This window comes from Orycteropus afer, unplaced genomic scaffold (genome assembly GCF_000298275.1).
Source record: "Orycteropus afer afer isolate SDZICR_OR568_19922 unplaced genomic scaffold, OryAfe1.0 scaffold00041, whole genome shotgun sequence".
Lineage (NCBI taxonomy): Eukaryota > Metazoa > Chordata > Mammalia > Tubulidentata > Orycteropodidae > Orycteropus > Orycteropus afer.
Genome location: NW_006921628.1, coordinates 8545054 through 8559023, shown reverse-complemented (window position 1 = coordinate 8559023; position 13970 = coordinate 8545054). Strand labels below are relative to the sequence as shown.

The following is a 13970-nucleotide window of genomic DNA, read 5'->3' as shown; positions in this document are numbered from 1 at the left end:
TTTGTAGATTAAATTCCTGCCTTAGTCTCAAGTATTGCTTTTTTGGGGGATAACACATGATAATGCTATTGGTTTAGGAGCAATCAGACAACTTAAACTATTCTGGATATTGCTTGAGAACTTTCCTAAAAGAATATTGTAATGCTGGGTGATATTCTGACACGATTAAAAAAAACCAAAAAAACAGTATCTCTTACCTCTAATATTTGCCGCCCATACATTTTTATTTGCTGGAGTTCAAGGCCCTGAATTTTCTTAGGGTTGCAGTACTTCTTTAGGAATGGGTCTTTTGGTTTTGCCTTTGGAAAAGAATGAATAGTATATACAAAAGCAGCAGAGGGCCGAACCCTGCACTTGGGCTGCCCAGACAACTAGGACTCTAGAAAGACCAGGAGGTGCAAAAGATGGCCAGACTACAGAATGTGGTTTTTTTGTTGTTTTGTTTTCAAAAATTTTATTACAATTTGGGTGAAAGGTTACAGAGCAAATATATTTTCCATACAGCAGTTCACACTTTGTCTCATAACACTGACTGCAATTTCCCACAATGCAATAGCTCTCTTCTCACTTCCTCTCTATAATTACCTCTTCCTTATGTCCTTCCCTCCCATGCACTCCTGCCCCACAAGGTGTCTCCCTGTGCATACACAGCCCTTCTATTCTCCCATGATTGATCTCTGTAAAGAGTGTATCTGTTCATATGCCTGTCTTTTGTTTGGCTGGGAGCTACAGGAGTAAGTTCAATTCCAGACCTGAAAGGCAGCTAGGGGCCATAGTCTCAGAGGTCCCACCAGGCTCTAGCAGACCAGCAAACCTGGTCCTTTTTTTTTTTTTTTAATGATTTTGAGTTTTGTTCCACACTGTTCTCCCACTCTATCCAGGATCTCCTACAGAGATCCCCCTCCGAGTGGTTGACAGTGGAAGCACCATCTTCTGGTCTCATAGTCATATACGCTGATGATCACATGGTGTACCAGTCCCTTGTACTAATTGTTCCCATGTGTCTTTGGTTTTCTTCATTCTTTTCTGTTCTGGATGAGGAAAGACCCATTGTTGCATTCAGGTGGCCACTTGCAACATTTTAAGATCCCAGTTACCACTTGCCAAAGTAGGATGTAGAACAATGTTTCTGTGTAGTATGTTATGCCAACTGAGCTTGATGTCCTCTGCAACCATGGTCCTGAACCAGGATGTGTGTTTTTACAACACAATGGTCTGTGAAGTTGATAGAAAGGCACTAACCTGAGTTCTGTCCCTTCTCTAGTCTAGGAAGATGTGTCTGGTTGTGACTTTAGTAGACTCCAAAATTTTGCTTACTATTAGAATTCTTCATTATTGCTTTACTAAGTGGAGGATACAAACATAAAACTGACCTAAACGAGCAGCCTACAATGTAATGGCCTTGGTCATTAAATGTTCAACCTTCCCTCATGTGAGGAAAAAGAATATTCTTTAACCAAAATGGATAGTCTCTATTGCTAAAATCAAAATAAATTCTAGGCTTCTCAGGGCCTAACTTCTGGAACTTTAGAGATCAAACATCAATAATGGGTTGTAAAGGGATTTCAGAACTTCATTATGACCATGAACTTGCACCACAAATACCTTGTAGATCAGGTCCTTCAAAGTTCCTTTTTCATTAAACATCCTAATTAACAATGCTGAGGATTCATTAGCCGTGGCAAAGGTAACACGATAGATATAAGGGTGCTGCCAAAACAAAAAGAAAATTCACATTTATTGATATCAGCATTTAGGTCCTTTTTTTTGAAGGATAACTTTTATTTTTATGTACAGAAAAAGCTGTGTACATTATCTAAGTCCTTTTAGATCCAGGGTCTGATTATGCAGAGTCAAGCACCACCTTTTTAGTTTAGTTGTATACAACAGTGCTGATATCCCCGGAACACATGACATTTTCAAGTTACTGGATGATAAGGCAAGGAACATGAATTATACTGACATAAAGACGTGGATAATTCATATGGTGAGCTCTATCTGCTTTGGTGTGTGTATTCTCAGAGTCCAGGCCAAAGTATGGTAGAAGAGAGGGTAAACTGAGTTTCTGGAATAATAGTTTTAATATTCTACCTCTGTAAGCTGGTAAGTAATACAGACAAATCTCAGACAGCCAAGTGGGGATGAGGGTAAATGTGTCTTCACTCACAGCTTTGCCTAACATTACACATTGCTGTCGGGGGCCAGGTTAGGGAGCATGATATCCAGAAAACAAGCAAAAGCAGCATCTTTTGGCATCTCAGCCTTTTCCAAAGCAGCTAGCATGAATCTTCCTGCCTTTCTACATGAGTCTGAAACATGATGATTCACAGCATCTTCCTGAGGAGAACATCGATGTTGACTAAGTGAGAGGGTGGGGAAGAAGAAAAATTATTTAATGACTGAGAGGAAAGTTTTCATATGACCTGGAATTTTGGTTACATGAACAACTGCCTACAGACATATTACAATGTCCATTTGCTCAAAGGGGTATCATGAAAACTTAAATCCATGGGAGCTGCTGTGCAGGGGTCTGGGAGAGCAGGTAGAAGGCTATGCCTGGAAAAGATAGTAATTGATCACGACATTTCTTCTGATCATCACCGCAACATGGCTGCTGCTGATTTTTGTTAACAGTTTTATTGAGATAAAATTCACATACTATTAGAATTCACCTATTTAAAGTGTAAAATTTAATGGCTTTCAGTATTTCACAGAGCTGTACAACCATTATGCAATTTTAGAACATTTTCATCACCCCCAAAAGAAACCTAATGAATAGAATAAAAATCCTTGAGTCTGTACTTATATCACTTAATTAATAATTAAAAGGGAAGAAGGAGAACCTCTTCCTTACAGTAAAAATAATAAAAAACTAATAAATATAAAAGGAATGATACAAAATCTCAATGAATGCTACAACTAGTAGGTCTGATGAGGAATGGAATATTTATATCGTTTCAAAATATATCCTCATAAATGATTTATTACTTAATCCTAAGCATTTATCTTAAGAAAATAATTAAGGATGGGTACAGATCTTTGGCTAAAGAATGTTCACTATAGCTTTCTTTTTTTTCTTTTTTTAACAAGAACAGAAACTTGGAAGCTATCCAAATATCTAATAGACGATCAGTTGAGTAAACTGAGATATAGCTAAATGATAATTCTATGTAACCAACAAAAAATGATATTGTAGTATATTTATTGACAATATGCTCAAGGTATATCTTAATGGAAAAAAAAATCTGGTTTGAAAACAACCGATACATAATGTAACTTCTCCAAAAAACATGTATCACAAAAATTCTGTTGTTGTTATGTGCCATCGAGTCGGCCCCGACTCATAGCAACCCCTCCTTGGGTTGCTGAGGCAGTATCACTATGGAAGTAGATTGCCCAGCCTTCCTAGAAAAGTAACAACTGAACATCTTGGGTTATACTTCTGATTGGTGGTATTACAGATGAGTTTTATTTTCTTATTTTTGCTTATCTATGTTTCCTGAATTTTCTGCAATTAATATACACTACTTGCATATGACACAAGGAGCACTGGTGGCATAACAATTAAGTGCTTGGCTGCTAACCAAAAAGTTGTTGGTTCAAACTCACCAGTTGCTCTGTGGGAGAAAGATGAGGCAATCTGCTTTCATAAAGATTTACAGCCTTGGAAACCCTTTGCAGCAGTCCTACTATGTCCTATCAGGCCACTATGAGTCAGAATTTGACTCAACGGCAATGGGTTTCGGGGACTTGGATGTTTCACCTTTTTTTTTTTTTTTTTTGGTAAACCTCAGCTATTAAAAGAAATTTAGAATTGGGTGCTGACAGCCTGCTTTACACAACCAACCAAACTCAAAGACCAAAGCATTTCTTTGGTCACGTATCATACCTCATTAAAAACTTGATTTTGCTAGATTGACAAATTCTGCCTTCACAAATGATTTGCCAATACAAGCGGACATGTCAGCGTAAGGATGCTCAGTCCCTCAGTGTCTCACCCTAGGCCCCCTCATCCTCACGCTACAGACCATATATAAATGACATCAATGCTAACTCAATTTACTAGTCAGATTAGTTTTCTCGTCAAGACATTCTGCATATATTTTGAAACATATTCATGTGTTTTTTCTTTTTTTTTCCATTGAAGGGTTTGTATGAGAATTGAGCATCAGCGTAAGTAATGCTAAACACTCCTAAGTCAATCAGTTAGTCTATGCGATGGTAACTCAGACAGCAAAATGGCTATTTTGCCTTTCTCTCATCCAATTCATCTAAATCCTTATTCGTTCTGTTTTCTTGGGCTAGAAACAGATCTTTTGAGTCCACTTATCTAAACATCCTCCCCAAGAAAAAAAGGCTTAGAGAAATGGCTGCTTTCCAACTCTGATTTGCTTCAAATGCAAAGGCTATGTTTAAATTCTCACATATTTCATGGGTTGTCCAGATACCATGAATATTACAGCTTCATATCTACGGGAACCAAGGTCAGATTACCCAGTAACGAAGGCAAGTACAAGCTTACTTGTGCTTACTTACTAATCGGTAGTGAACAATTTCACATTTTTTCACCACATCAAAGATTTTGCTTCTAGGTGTGGCGGGCATCTGTCTCTCTCTTAATCCTACTGCATCTACAGAATCACCTACAAATTCCTACAGAATCAAAGCCTCTTCAAATTTACACACCCTAACAGAAAAAGCTCTGGTAGCATAGTGGATGAGACATTTGGCTGTTAACCAGAAAGTTAGCAGTTCAAACCCACCAGCCACTCCATGGAAGGAAGATGGGGCAATCTACTTCTGTAAAGATCTACAGCCTTGGAAACCCAATGCAGGTCGCTTTGAGTCAGAATCAGCTGGATGGCAGTGGGTTGGGTTTAGTTAACAGACACAGAGTACCCAATAAGAAGGTAAACATGGGCTTACTTGTGCTTACTTACTAATCTGTAGTGAACAATTTTACATAGGCTTCACCACATCAACCCATGTGAAATTGTTCATTAAGAGTATTGGGCAATCTGCCCTTGATGGGAACAGCCCCTCACAATTTCAGTCTGAGCTGAAATCTACTGTTCTGCTCTACTCTCTTGAGTCTACAAAGCATATCCAGCTCTTCTAACCATGTTCACCTACAAGAAAAGACTGTGACTCTGAGATGACAATCACATCAGCACCAAGGTTAACAGAAAGACTTGTACTTACCAGACAGGAAGGAAGTAGCTTGATTAAACACTGAAAATCTTTATCTGACAGGTACTTGTCTGGGCCAAGGTCAGCCTGAAAATGGGAGGAAATATCAGGTTTCCACCTTGATCATCAAAACAAAAATTCCCTATAAGTCTTTCCCTTTCATTTTATTTGTTGAAATATATGACTGTAAACCAAAGATGGAAATCACATCTCTCTTGCTGCCTTGAGTCCTTTCTGAAGAGGTAATGTGTAAACATATAAATACCAGGAGTCAACTATAATTTTATCTACTTCTATTAATCAAATGTATCACTAGAACTTCCAATGTGAAAGACATAAAATAATGTTCAAGTATTTTCTTTGGAGAAAAGCTCCAAAACCTTAAAGAGGTTCCAGAGAACTATTTTCAGCTATTTCTACTTTTTCCCCAAAATGTTTACTAGTTGATCAAATTTAATATCAGTATACCCAAATGCTTAAGCAAAGTAACTTTTTTAAAAATGATTCTCCTTTGATACAGAACTGAGGAGGCCCTTATAAAATCACTTCAGATTTGAGAGCACAATAAAATTTCATAGCTCTCTTGTGAAATTTGCTTTCATTAACCCATCTAAAGTCCCTGAAATGACGCTGAAGCAAAAAAAAAAACTATCTTACCCAGCTTAACACTAGCCATTCCTTTGGCTGATTTTTAATCTTCATCAAGAAATACTTTTTTCTTATCCTCCAACCTGCCATAAAACAGAAGCATGTTTATGGCTACATAATTTTTGTACTAACTGATATAAATTTCATAGACTAAGTAATTAATAAAAATATAAGTTTGGCAATATTATCCACAGCTATATAAGGCAACAGTAGAACAAGCACTAGATAATGTTAGCACAATACAGGCTGCACAAAAAGCAGTATAAAAAACAAATTATTCTATTTAGGAAACAGCACTTTAACATATCTTCAGTTTACATTTAGTGAAACAGAGAAAGGAGGAATGAATGATGGCTCTGAAAGTATGTTACTACCATTCAAAACCTCTGATGGGGCTTTAACCAAGCTTCATTAAGTATTTACAGAGTAGCTAAAATCTGTTAGTACCTACTAATCATTAAATAACAACAATACAATTGTTATGGAATTCAGATGGGATCAAAGTGACTACCAGGACATCCTTTGTTGATGATAGCAGAAATCAAAAGTTAAGAACTGTATTTTCAAGTAACAGAGAAACAAAAAGAAAAAGAACTCATCTTCACTGAAGAGCTTTCTTGGGATACTTAGAAGAAAGCATGCCTAAGAATCCAGTTCTGTGATTTGTCTGTTTTTAACAGAGTAGGCATGCCAGTTTCTCACCTATGTCTTTCAATGGTTCTACCACCTCCCACTTTGGTTCTGACCGGAAGAACATGGAAACCTGTTGTAAGGCGATCTCTGCAAAGACATTGTACAAACTCATTAGGCAGACACATCAGGAAGGTGTAGGCTCAAGACAGTATTCTTGCAAATGAAATTCTATGATCCTCTTCTTAATACTTAGCTACTAATAATCTGGGGAGAAGGTTTGATTGGAAGACCTAAAATATGTCAACAAGCTGGCCTAAAGCAAGAATTCAATATTTGCACCAGATCACAACCTAAGCACAAGATTCCAAATTTGTTTTAATGTCAGCTTAGGATGGCATTTTAATGTTGCTCCAAGTGATATTTAACCCATTTTCATTCCTCATGGAATTATAGCTTTCACCAACAAACAAGCGTTTAGCCTTAAATATATATCAGAAATAAAAAACTACATCTCCAAATAACATCTCCAAATGTAAAAAAAAACATCTCCATACAGCAACAACAAGGTTCTATTGTGGGAAGTCATTAAATGCCTGTTTACTAGGGAAAAAAAAAAACCTCATCCTTTTTTTGTGTTCTTTTATCATGAGAATGTTTCCTCCTTTTAAGACAATCAGAAGAGGAAGTTTGTTAAAGTTCAATGCATTAAGAAATTATCAAAGTAGCTATACTTTTACATTTCCTGCAAAAAGCAGCATCTATAATTTGCCATTTCCCCTCAACACAGTAAGTAAATGAAACCACTTCAGATTCCTAAAAGCAAATGGCAGTCCTCCAGATTCACAGTGGAATTTCACCTCAGCCTAGCATTAATTACATTCCAGGCAGACTGGTGAGGTATGTGGGATACAGCAGAAATGCTCTCTATATGTCAAAATGACATACGTGGTGAAGTGGAGGGTCAATGAAGAAGGGGAAGGCCCTCAACGAGATAGATTGACACAGTGGCTACAACAATGGCTTCAGGTATACCAGGGGTCATGAAGCTGGCACAGGACCAGGCAGTGTTTCGTTCTGCTGTACATAGGGTTACTATGAGTCAGAAATGACTTGATGGCACCTAACAACCACAACAACTATGTATCATACCATGTTTGGTAAAGTAGAGGGTAAGCAAAACAGAGGAAGACCCTCAACAAGATGGAAATGACACAGTGGCTGCAACGATGGATTCAAATATAGAAAGGATTGTAGCGATTATGCAGGACTGGGCAGTGTTTCATTCTGTTGTTCATGGGGTTGCTATGAGTCAGAGCCAACTTAATGGCACCTAACAGCAACAACTATGTACCATACATATATCTCAGGTATAGGGGAAATAGCTGTGAACAAATGGAATATGCTACTGATAAAGTAAAAACTGGAAAATACCTTTAAAAGAAAAAAAAAAGAAACACCTTAGAGGTCAAGGAATTGGAGAAAGCACATTTTCTTTCCACTGAACTACGATTTTGTTGTTGTCAAATAAACCGTATGACTACCATCCTTCCAACATTAATCCTCTCTCTCCCCAGATTCAAACAACACATTTCAACCTTAATCATCAATTTCTCTATTCAGAAGTCCTCACTGGCTCTCCATTTCCTTACCAAATCAAGACCAAGCTTCTAAACCTAGTGTCCAACTTCCCTCTGGCTGAATTCTAACTTTCTGGCTTTATTTCCCACAGTGTATGGTGTTTCACACTCTCTTTGCTCTAAGATTGGTGTCCTACGGTTCCAGAAGACTGACTTGCCCCTCCTCAGCATTTTCCATTCTATCCTTCAAGGCCCAGCCCAAATGCTATCTGCTCCAGGTAGCCTCTGCTGTTCCCAGAGCCACCCTCCCTTCCCTCCTCTGTATACTCCAGTGCTATATCTGCCCTTCTTTTATGAGCCACCCACGATCTGTCCTGTATTAGGGTTATTCATATATTGGTTTTCTCTCCTCCACTGAACTGTGAACTCTGGCTGGAAGGATATATCTCAATCTGGGTAAAGCCACAGCCATATGGAACTATTACTCTCTCTTTAGGCTGTTCTGCCTAGAGCTCTGGCCTGTGCTACTTGCCCTGGTTAACTCCTACTCACCCCTCAGACCTCAGTGTAGATATTACCTCCTCTGGGCAGCCTTCTTCCATCTTCAGATTTGGACTATCTACTTGCCCACCCCCACTCCCAAGGTACTGCCCCATATTTACCTGCCTGAGACTTCACCTGTCAGTATCCCAGTATAAGTGCTTTGGGGTAGGGGACCTTACCTTCCTCACTGCTGTATTAATATCACCTGGCACATAGCTGGTGGTCAATACATATTTGATGAAGCAAGAAGGAAGGGATCAATACATGCTGAATGGATACTGAATCTCTCCTACCAGAATATGAAATCCCTGAAAAGGGAGGTACTCTGACCTCTGCTTCTTTAGCACTGACACATGCAAGAAAAGTGCATACTCACTGAATACTTGATAAACAAGCACAAGACAGGAAATGCAGAGAAGGTGTCCAGTGCATCCTATGGTTCCCACTAAGGTCAGGCTCCAAATGTACCAGGTACCTCCACTGTGTGCAGCCCTTTAACTTCTAGATCCCAACTCAAAGGTTGCCTCTTCCAGTCCTGCAACTATAGTTCCTTCAAGGCAGACCCTAATCTATCACAGCCCAAAGGCCAACTGGGCCTCCAACCTCTCTCAAACATCTTGCTCTCGTTTGAATATAAACTTTTCCCCAAGCTCCAAACCCTCTTCTTTGATCCTGGAACCCATTACTTGACTACCTAGTCATGGGATTTCTGGGACTTTAGGACTAGAAGGGAGTTTCAGCACTCCTGGTCCATTCCCCATTCTCCTACTGCTTATTTTACAGGTTAAGACCCTGAGGCTGAGACAGAGGAAATGCTGTTAACGACAAAGCTGGGACAGGATCCAGGCCTTATGTCTGGTCCAAATAACTTCTGTGCGGACATTAAAAACCCCTTACTCTGAGTGCTTTGTTAATAAGGATTAAAAAGGTGGTTTTTGTGTGTGTTTCACAACACAAACATCTCTAACTAGGAGATGCCTGTTTTCCTGTATAATAGCTGGCCTGCAATTTCTAATTCAAATGAATCAATCTTAGAAGAAACACAACCAGAATTATCCTTAGGAGTAAAGATAATGAGACTTTGGCTCCTTTATTTTGGACATATCATCAGAAAAGACCAATTGCAAGTAAGATGGCCCAAGATGGTGGCTTAGTCAGATACACTATGCTGTTCCTCTATAGCAAAGACCCAAGAAATCAAGTGAAACAGATAAAGATGAAAATCCTGGAACCAGTGCATCAAATGGAAGGATAAAGAATTAGATTGAATACCAACTTAAAGAAGTAACTGAACACAAACAGTGAACAAGAAGAGATACAGGTCAGAGGTGCCCTGCCAGTCAGCCTGGTATAGCGTGGGCATCTTAACACAAAGCCAGCAGTGGGATCTCAGGCGTGGAGCATAGGAAGTCAACTTCATGGAATTCCCAGGAGAAGAGAAATTGTGCAGACATACCCAGAGTGAAGGAAGGTGACAGGCTATGAACTGGATATAAGGAAGGCAAGTACATGAAGAAGGGTAAGAACTCCAAGGATTCTGGCATCCATAAAGCAGGGAGGGAGGGATCCAGAGATAGAACTACTCACCAGCAATGGTTTCTGACCATCTGGGTGGGTGGTACACACAGAGTTAAAGATCAGTAGAGTGTCAGCAGGGAGTCACCCACCTAACCAGACTCCAGGCAGCACCCGTAACCCTTGCACTTGGGACCAGATCTCAACTGCTACTGCAGCCAAAGGGAAGTGCACAGGCACCCATGCCCAGTGACCAGTGTCTCCCCCTACCTCCTAGTGATTAGCAACACAAATCTCCCTCGCCTCTTTCCTCTTGTCTGCCCAGACAACATGATACAAGGCTCCAAACGAACATAATGAATCAATTCTTTAATACATCAAATAACACCCTAATGCCTCAGAGACAGCAGACAATGACAAATCATATGAACAAACAGGATAAGACAGCTTAAACAAGTAGGCTAAATAAATGAGAAGAAAACTTTGCAGAGAAAGAAACAATACTAGAACTGCCTGAGAAAGAATTCAAAACATTTATATTTAGGATCCTCAGAGTGTGATATCAGTGATATTGTTTGATAATTTCCACATTGTGTGGGATCACCTTTCTTTGGAATGGGTACAAATATGAATCTCTTCCAGTCAGTTGGCCAGGTAGCTGTCTTCCAAATCTCTTGGCATAACCAAGTGAGTGCTTCCAGCTGGGCATCTGTTTGTTGAAACATTTCAATGGGTATTCCGTCAATTGTTGGAGCCTTCTTCTTCAACAGTTCCCTCAGTGCAGCTTCGACTTCTTTCTTCAGTACCATTGGTTCTTGATCATATAACACCTCCTGAAATGGATGAAGATTGACCAGGTCTTTTTGGTACAGTGACTCTGTGTATTCCTTCCATCTTCTTTTGATGCTTCTTGCATCATTCAGCATTTTGCCCATAGAATCTTTCAATATTGCAACTTGAGGCTTAAATTTTTTCCTCAGTTCTTTCAGCTTGAGAAATGCCAAGGGTGTTCTTCCCTTTTGGTTTTCTAACTCCAGGTCTTTGCACATTTCATTATAGTAATTGGCTTTGTCTGCTCAAGCTGCTCTTTGAAATCTGTTCAGCTCTTTTATCTTGTCATTTCTTCCATTTGCTTTAGCTACTCTCCACTCAAGAGCAAGTGTCAGAGTCTCTTCTGACATCCATTTTGGTCTTTTCTTCCTTTCTCATCTTTTTAATGACCTTTTGCTTTCTTCATGGATGATGTTCTTGATGTCATTCCACAATTCTTCTGGTTTTCGGTCACTGGTGTTCAATGCATCAAATCTGTTTTTTAGATGGTCTCTAAATTCAGGAGGGATATATTCAAGGTCATATTTTGGCTCTCCTGGACTTGTTTTCATTGTCTTCAACTTCAAGTTGAACTTGCATATGAGCAGTTGATGGTCTGTTCCACAATCAGCTCCTAGCCTTGTTTTGGCTAAAGATATTGAGCGTCTTTCCATTGCCTCTTGCCACAGATGTAGTCAATCTGATTCCTGTGGACTCCATCTAGTGAAGTCCACGTCTGGCTGCCGTTTGTATTGCTGATAAAAGGTATTTGGAATGAACAAGTCATTGGTCTTGCCGAATTCTATCATGCAATCTCTAGCATTATTTCTATCACCAAGGCCAAATTTTCGAACTACCGGTGATTCTTTGTTTCCAGCTTTCATATTCCAGTCACCAGTGATAAATCAACACATGTTGATTCCATGTTCGGTCAATTTCAGACTGCAGAAATTGAGCAAAATCTTCAATTTCCTCATTTTTGGCTTTGGTGGTTGGTGCATAAATTTGTATAATAGTCATATTAACTGGTCTTCCTTGTAGGCATATGGATATTATCCTATCACTGACAGCACTGCACTTCAGGACAGATCTTGAAACATCCTTTGTGATGATGGATGCCATGCCATTCCTCTTCAAAGTGTCATTCCTGGCATAGTAGATCATATACTTGTCTGATTCAAAATGGCCAAAACCGGTCCATTTTGGCTCACTTAATGCCGAGGATATCAATCTTTATGCATTCCATTTCATTTTTGACAAGTTCCCATTTTCCTAGATTCATACTTCATCCATTCAATTATTAATGGATATTTGCAGCTGTTTCTCCTCAATTTGAGTCATGCCATGTCAGCAAATGGAGGTCCCGAAAGTTTTACTTTATCCATAGCATTAAGGTTGGTTCTACTCTAAGAAGGCAGCTTTTTGTCTGTTGTATTTTGAGTGCCTTCCGACATAAGGGACTCATCTTCCTGCAATGTATCGGACAATATTTCCGGGCTATTCATAAAGTTGCCCATTGATGTATCAGACAGTGTGTCTCTGCTATTCATAAGGTTTTCACTGGCCAATTCTTTGAGAAATAGATGGCCTCTTCGTTGGGCAATCCTACTTCCATAGTGATACCGCCTCGGAAACCCAAGGAGGGGCCGACTAGACGGCATATAACAACAACAACAACAACATCTTCCTTCTTTCTAGTCAATCTCAGTGTATAAACTGCAATGAAACTTGTGTGCAGCATAGCCTCAAGCCTCATAGCAACACGCAAGCCACCACAGTATGAAAAACTGACAGACAAGTTAGTCTCCCTTAGCTGTTCGAAACCTCTCCACCCTCCCCTTACCTGGATCTTGTGGCTCTGTTGTCCCTGGCTTTTCCCCCACTTCCTGCCTCTTGGGGTTGGGCCTGTCTCCCTCCCCTTAGTGTTGTGCTTAAAGTAAATTCACAGAAAAATCAGACAAACTATATCCATGTTGTAAATACAAAAATATCCAAATACAAAAAAAATGAGAATTGTTGTTGTTGTTATGTGCTGTCGAGTCATATCTGACTCCTAGTGACCCCTCCTTGAGTTTCTGAGGCAGTATCACTATGGAAGTAGATCGCCCAACCTTTCTTCCAAGGAGTGGCTGGTGGGTTTGAACCACCAGCCTTCTAGTTAGCAGTCAAGTGCCTTAGGCACTCTGCCACCAGAGCTCCCTAAATTGAGAATACCATATACATTATTGTGGATTATTTACTCTGTTCTGTTGGGACAGATAACAGAGACTAAGTATACAAATGGGCCTAAACATGTGTTTAGTGCTTCTGTTGTACCTCCTCGTTTGTTGTGCAGCCACCTAAGTCATAACAACTGGTGTCTACTTGCCTAAAGCAATAGGAAGAAGGACAATCATGAATAAGAGGAAGATATGGAATGTGTTGCTAATTGCTTCCATGAACAACTGCCTCCTTTGGTGTGAGACCAGAAGAACTGAATGATGCCTGGCTCCCATTACTGATTATTTTGATAAAAAATTCTATATAAGAGTCCTGATCAAAAGGGGAGAAATGCAGAATACAATTTCAAATTATCAATGGAATCCAGACTTTCTGGAGTTAAGGGGGCTAGATGAATCCCTGAAACTATTGTCCTGAGATAATCTTTAAACTTAAACCAAAATTATCCATTTAGGTCTTGTCAAAACCAAGTAATAGTATAGCTTAACTAGTAAAAAAATGTCTGTCTTAAGCATCATGCTCTTTTAAGAACTATCTATATGGGATCAAAGTGACAACAGCTACCTTAAAGATTAGTTAGGAAGCACAGGGGTAAGTTTATGTTAATAGAAGAGAAACAACTCAGAAAAGGAGGGTAAGAATGGTTGCACAACTCAAAGAACGTAATTAATCTGAATGTTGTTGTTGTTATGTGCCATCGAGTCGGCCCCGACTCATAGCGACCCCTCCTTGGGTTTTCGAGGCAGTATCACTACGGAAGTAGGATTGCCCAACCTTCCTTCCGAGGAGTGGCTGGTGGGTTTGAACCGCCAGCCGTCTGGTTAGCAGGCAAGT

At 39.6% G+C, this 13970-nt stretch overlaps 1 protein-coding gene across 1 annotated transcript in view; it reads right to left on the bottom strand.

The window, feature by feature from the left end:
• Positions 1-13970, bottom strand: part of PXK (PX domain containing serine/threonine kinase like) — a 111123-nt gene that overhangs the window by 25517 nt on the left and 71636 nt on the right. The window contains exons 5-9 of the mRNA XM_007937279.2: positions 6541-6618; positions 5848-5921; positions 5203-5277; positions 1606-1710; positions 198-299 (exon numbers count right to left, since the gene is read on the bottom strand). Of these exons, the coding sequence (XP_007935470.1) occupies positions 198-299; positions 1606-1710; positions 5203-5277; positions 5848-5921; positions 6541-6618 (434 nt within the window). The remainder of the gene's footprint in view (positions 1-197; positions 300-1605; positions 1711-5202; positions 5278-5847; positions 5922-6540; positions 6619-13970) is intronic.